The sequence below is a fragment of the Gekko japonicus genome, unplaced genomic scaffold, assembly GCF_001447785.1.
Source record: "Gekko japonicus isolate JY-2015 unplaced genomic scaffold, Gekko_japonicus_V1.1 scaffold397, whole genome shotgun sequence".
NCBI lineage: Eukaryota > Metazoa > Chordata > Lepidosauria > Squamata > Gekkonidae > Gekko > Gekko japonicus.
The window spans coordinates 818,461-825,438 of NW_015170286.1; the positions used below are offsets into that span (position 1 = coordinate 818,461).

The 6,978-nt window shown below is 39.8% G+C and overlaps 1 protein-coding gene across 1 annotated transcript in view; it reads left to right on the plus strand.

The window, feature by feature from the left end:
• NELL1 (neural EGFL like 1) overlaps positions 1–6,978 on the plus strand; it is a 759,185-nt gene that overhangs the window by 437,654 nt on the left and 314,553 nt on the right. The window contains exon 13 of the mRNA XM_015417871.1: positions 1,424–1,549. Coding sequence (XP_015273357.1) covers positions 1,424–1,549 — 126 coding nt within the window. The remainder of the gene's footprint in view (positions 1–1,423; positions 1,550–6,978) is intronic.

Sequence of the window (6,978 nt, forward strand, 5' to 3'; positions counted from 1 at the left end):
AGTCTCTAGGGTTGCGGTGCTCATCTCCGTTTCCAAGCCGAAGAGCCAGCGCTGTCCGAAGATGTTTCCGTGGTCATGTGGCCGGCATGACCAGGGCTCTAGTGGGGGGGGGGCTCTCAGGTACGGAGCTCCGGAAGAGAACCTCTAGGGGGCGGGGCGGTCACGTGGTGAAGCCCCGCCCCCTTCTTTACCCCGCCCTCTGCTTCGATCCTCATTCCGTTTGGGAATGAGGATGAAGCAGGAGGGTAAGTAGCCGGGCCTTCTGACACACTTCCGGTGATGTCAGGGGGTGTGGCCTTCTGTCACTTCCGGTGATGTCAGGAGGCGTGGCATATGCAAATAAGTTATGCTAATGAGTTATGCTAATGAGCTCCGGCAGCTCTTTTTCTACAACAAGACCCCTGATCATAACCATGTTTATTTAATTTATGGGGAAAGTGGGGAGTTAGATGTTCTGAGGACATGGCATATGTATCCCATCCATTTGCCAGATAGCGAGGGACTGAAAAAGTTTGTCTAAAAAAGGAATTGAAAGTGGGAGCAATTCAGAGAGCTTGGACAGAGAACTTATTTAAGATCTCAGTGTTTTAGTTGTTTTGCGACTACCGTTGTCTCCCATTCTGACTGCTCCCATACCTTCTAAACATATATTAAAAATTTTTGCTTTCTGGCCCTTAAAAAGAGGAAGCTTATACCCTAGTTAGTGATCTGATGACAAATTAGCGTTGTATTGGTGTGTTTCAATGAGATAGCGAGGGACTGAAAAAGTTTGTCTAAAAAAGGAATTGAAAGTGGGAGCAATTCAGAGAGCTTGGACAGAGAACTTGTTTAAGATCTCAGTGTTTTAGTTGTTTTATGACTACCGTTGTCTCCCATTCTGACTGCAGTGTCTCCCCCCCCCATACCTTAAAAGGTTATGTCTGTGACATCATAAGGCTCCAGTGCTCTCTCTTACAAGAAAAGCATATCCTATAAAAGTTGGCATTTAATAACAACCACTTGAAGACATTTGTGATTTATTGGTATGCAGGTTTTTTTTGGGGGGAAAGTATGTTTGGGTCTTAATTGAATACTCCTTTTTTCTTTCTTTTTTTTTTTTGCTTTCATGCTTGGAAATTTTATTTCTTTGAACATTCCAGATAGCAGTCCTACTGTAGTACTTCATTAATATATATCTTGCTTCCACAATGTAAGAAAACTCCTTCGTACCAGCACTAAGTAGATAATTTCTGACAATAGTCTAGCCATACTGTAATTGTTTTTTAGGGAGTAGTGCTGAAGTGCGTTTGTTCAAAGGTAAAACAGCTTTGGGGGATTTTGGTTAGATATTTATATGTGCTTTTTCATATTCTAATATTGTACCACTGTTGACATGCAGCTGTGCAGCAGATGGCAATTTCATAGGGTATTCTTCTTCCCTCAGATATTGATGAGTGTGCTGCTAAGATGCATTATTGTCATGCCAACACAGTGTGCGTGAACCTGCCTGGATCATATCGCTGTGACTGTGTCCCAGGATATATCCGCATTGATGATTTCTCATGTACAGGTAAGATCTTCATGTGATACTAGTCACACCATGATATATTATTGATAATCAATGGTGTTCAGTTGGAAGGAAGTAAATATTGTATTTCAGGCAAGTCAAGTTTCTTCCTTAAAGTTTTTTTCCTGCCTTTAATATTGTAGAAAGTAGAGAAAAATATTTGTATCAGAACTTTTTAGAACCACTTTAATTGACTTCTCAGGATCTTACAATTTGGTGTAGTGGTTATGTGTGCGGACTCTAATCTGGGAGAACTGAGTTTACTGAGTTTGATTCCTCACACCTCCTCTTGCAGCTGCTGGATGACCTTGGGCAAGCCATAGTTCTGTCAGAACACCTCTCTCAGCCCCACCTACATCACAGGGTGTCTGTTGTGGGGAGGGGAAGGGAATGGAGTTTGTAAGCTGCTCTGAAATGCCGAGTAATCTCCTCCTCCTCCGTCTAAATATTGGTAATATTGTATCATTTGGTTCAGCTAAGGGCAGTCCATTCTAGCAACACATCCCAGCAGTGCAAGGTAGAACAGCCACTTCATAGAATCATAGAATGTTAGAGTTGGAAGGGACCTTGAAGGTCATCTAGTCCAACCCCCTGCACTCTGCAGGAGCATAGCCGAAAGATAGCCCTATAACATACCTGAAAGATGGTTGTGCAGCCTCTGCTTGAAAACGTCCAGCGAAGGAGCATCCACCACCTCCTGAGGCAGTCTGTTCCACTTCCATAGATACGACACATTTGTACTGATTGAACATGCTGCTTTAACAGTAGTAGGATACATCCCATTGTTTAATTATTATCGATGGAAATGTACTAGTAAACAGAAACATTAATAGGTGCATGGAATATATAGTTAAATTAAACAACAGTGAAACTTAGAGTTTAATTTTTCTTTGAGGTATATATGCAGTCATATCCTTAATACTAATCCATATCACTTTCTATTCTGGATGTGGAGAGTCCTTTCAGGATCCTATGAATCCTTTCCACTAGCACAAGAAGTCTTCTGCCAGTAGAAGAGATTCCACTGGCGTAAGATGCAGGAGTTGTGATTTCACCCACTTTTGCCTCCTCACTTCAGCAACCAATATTGCATTTGTATTTGTTTATTGGCCACATGGATTCCTCAGTGTCCACCACTGCATTTTTGGTGCTCACAGATTTAACTCCTTAGAAAAGAGGAAGGTGAAAAGATTTGCCTCCAGCAGTGCCTTCTGAAGATGGTTCATAGAATCCAACCTAGACAGTTAACAATGCACCACTAATGTCTGAATACCTCTTTAACTGGGTCAAAGATAACATCGTTCAGGATATTTGTAGAGGTTGAAGAGTTTATGTATGAGCACTTGATACTGTTGTTTATAACAAGTGTGTAGCCATTTACTTAGCGTACATTTAAATTTGCGGAGCTTTGAGAGGCACAGTGTGTTTTCTCTACAGAGAAAGGCAAGAATTTACAACCAGATGTGTTTGGACTTTTCCAGAGAGCAGTGTCTCATTTCATGATTATACTGTGTAAATGGTGTGAATTTATCTCTGTGCTTTTCTTTGATGCTGATTCAGAGCTTGTGAACTTAGCAGATGGTTTATTCTTAAAGCTATGCTGGCAGGGCTTCCCCCTTCTCTGTCTTACTGATCAGTGCTGTTATCTCTTTTACATCACAGAAGTGCTGGAGTGGGAGAAGGGGTGCTTGAAATGAACCCAGAATCTGCTTTTTCCTCTCCCCACTCATGAGATGATTCAAAGCAGAAACATGCATTACCGACACCTGCTTCTGAATTCAGGACTAGTGTGGGAGCGTTACCCAAATTGGTGCCCACGTCAGGCTTGTCACCTGTATAGGTGCAGAACCATACAAATCTTCCAGGGCAATTATGTGGAACCATTCCGATGTGTTGTATACATGGATCCCTTAGGAAAATGAATCATAGAAAGTCTCAAACAAGAAGATCATTATTTCCTTATCAAGATACAGAGCTAGAATATGAAATTCAAGGGTGAACAAAAGAATAAACTAGTGCTGCAATACAGTAACACAACCCTAGCTATACTGGTCTTGGATATTGCCTGATTGGTGTGTACATGGAAATCTAAGAGAAAATAAGGGGATAAAGAAAAATCATACAAAGCTAATTCTGAAGACTCTTGTCTGATGCAGTTGGTAGGAGAACAAAAAGCCGATTTTAGATGGGGTTCCCAAGGTGGAAGCAGAATGGAAACCAGTTGTGTAGGTCTTGTTGTGAAGAGGGCTAAGCGATTTCAGCAAGGATGGAAGAAGATCTGGGAGCAGAACCATCTGTCTGTCTGTTTAGTTCATTTATACGCCACCTTTCCCCCAGTGAGGACCCATTTTATCATCTCAACAACCCTGCGAGGTAGGTTAGACTGAGAAAGTATGGCTGGCCCAAGGTCACCCAGTGAGGTTCCATGGCACAAGTGGGGATTCAAACCTGGTTTAATTTAGGTTTGTCCCAACACTTAGGGCCCCCTACAAAATTGGATGGGCTGAGGTGCCCTGTTTTTAGGTTTCAAAGTGCCCAGAGTTCAGTGGTTATCTTTGTTATTGGCCCAATCCTGTACAGAGTTTAATGCTGGCTTCAGGATAGGATCTGTGCTGCTGGTCTTGTTTCTTATTGATAATTTTGAATTTTTGAGTGTGTACAGACACTCAATTTGGGGGTCTGAATATAGCCAGGCCAGGCTGGATGACAGAGGACAGTGGACTAACTTAGCTGGAGTGGAGTGATTGGGTTACCTGAGTGAATGTGGAAGAGCTCTGGAGACTCAGTGTGCTCTTTTGGGCATTCCAGCCGCTGTGCTACTCCCATCTGAGAGTGTCGAAGGGAATGCCTGCCTGTTTCAGGGGGCTTTGCTTTGATATCAAACTGAATATTTTATCCAGGCCTTCTGCAGTCTACTCAGAGGATGTTTTGGAGTTGAAAAGATACAGGTGCAGCCTTTTAGGTAAGAGAAGTGCAACATGGGGTAGAATTGGTTTGTATGTGTGGTGTGTATCTATAAAAAGAATGTGCACAGTTGCTGTATCATTGTTGTACGCCCATAAACAGTAAACTCCACAAAGTACTTGTTTGAATGGCCACATAGAAGATATTGTGCTTTTGGGGCACAGAGTGATTTTTTTTTTAATTTAGGTTTGTCAGAAAGATTGCTTCATAATGTGGAGCAAGTACAATAGCTATATACATCAAAATCAGTAAATTTTTAATAGCTGTCAGCAAAAATCAGTCATTACAAGTCCTAGGGGAACATGAATGTTTTTAAGGTAAGGTCTGCAGGTGGTTTGTTTGAGGCTTAAGAAAACAAATATAATTCCTCTAGAATGTGAGAGAAACTATCTGAGTACCAGTACCTGTCCGAGTAGTCTTCATCCTGTGAAAGGGCCCACTCAGAACACTGAAATTTTGTATGGGGCAAAGTTTCTAGCACAGAATGAGGGTCTACTGGAAAGTCTCTCTTTTAAGTTGTACAGATGGACAACTTGAATTAGGTGTATGAATATTTATTCTAGACTAGAAGCCAATTTATGATATTTAAGATCTTTATTTTAGGTAATCTTGGAATTAGTAATACCATTTCAAATGTCATGGATATAGATAGATTTAATTGTGTGGTGGGGCAAGACTCACAGTAAGGCTCAGTAGCCTGATCCTGAGTATATTCAATGCTAGTTGTGGTGGTGACTTTTTATATTTCAATAAATTAGGGGGAAAGGATAGACAAACCCCCCAAAAGAAAGAAAAGGAAAAGTTGTATTAAAAATACAAAATGACTGGACCATGAGAAATTGTTGGCAAAAGGGGAAAGAGAAAATGGAATCCCCTCCCCCAATTCCATCAACCCTCCCCATTTTCCTCCTTAAGTATTCTTTAAGTTCCCTGGGCTTGAGCAATCTGATTTCTCTTTCCCCTTCTTTTCACCTTTTACCAATGCTTAGTGACTTTCAACTGACCACCCTTTCTGGAACATGTTTTTAGGGTTTTAATGTTTTGCTTAGCTTAAACCCCTTCTTTCTGATACTACTGGAGTCTAAGGTACAATCTTTAATTGCAATTTGTCTTGATACTTAGTACAGGTTGTGTTGGTCTTCCTTAAATGTATAGGTAGGCTTAAATATATAGTCATCTTTAAATATATGTGTAATTTGCTAATGATCCTTTCCTTCCAAGAAGACATTATCATTAGATAAGTGAACAAGATAGAAATCGGTGCTTTGGTGATTGCTGCAAGAGTATGAAGCAGAAATGCAAATATGCTACAAGCTGGAACCATCCATTTATGTTGCACATGTTCCTAGTGACAAAGGAAGGGCTAATTGAATAAATCAGATCACAAATATTTGTTTCAGTATTCATTACTTATTAAAGTGATAAGTTTTCCTGCAGCATTACAGAGTAACATCACAACTTGAGTTCAAAGTTGACAGTGAAAATAAATCTTGTTTACATTGATGCATTTTATCTAGAAATAATGGGTCTCATTCGCATAAATACATTTAAATTAGGTTTGGTTGTAGTTCAAGGAGGGGGATTTTCTTACTAGTATTTTGCAGTAGGCAAAAATTGGGGGGGGGAGAGAAAAGATTTTTCACTCCATACTGTGATAATCAACTTATTATATTTTTTTTTGGCCCCACGCAGGGGATTTTTTATTTTTTTTTGCATTTTCTACACACTACAATTATGGGATGGGGGAAGGGATACTAAAACCTAACACTAATACTATGGGTAATGGGTATAGGAAATCTAATACATGAATCTACTGGATAATGGAAGGAGTACTACAGTTCTAATCTATTCCATCTACTGGATTTGGGGAATGGGTAAAGACTAATACATGTCACGATCTGAGAAGTTATAGAAATATTGTTTTTAACCTAATATAACATGTTATGTTAAGATTTGATGCAATTATTAATACATATTTAGTAGCTTAACACAATTTCTGCCTTTAATACTATTGCCTTAGTTCTAGAGTCTTTTCTTCCTGCGTTTCTTTGTTTTCTGGAGTTTCGGAGCGTCTGCTCCTTTCTCCAATTCAGATGATTCTGATGACGTGGAAGTTTGGTTTGTTGAATCCTGTGAGTAGGATTCATCATCATCATCATCTTCTTCTTCCTCCCCATCCGGTTTTAAGTTCTTTCCTTCTGTTTCTTTTTTGTGTTAAACACTTGATCCATAAATTTTTCCGCTTTTGGAACAGAGTCAATTTTAAGTGTTTCCTCTGTTTTCTAACTTCGAAAGGGATGTCTTTCAAAATTTTTACGTCTTCATTCTTGATTTTTAAGGATTTTTCCATTGTTGTCTTTAACACCAGTTCTCTGGTAGATCGTTTCGTGAATTTCAGATAGATTTCCCCAGGTAATTTATTTTTCTTTATAAAATCCGGATAATATACATGAATCTATCCAGCTGAA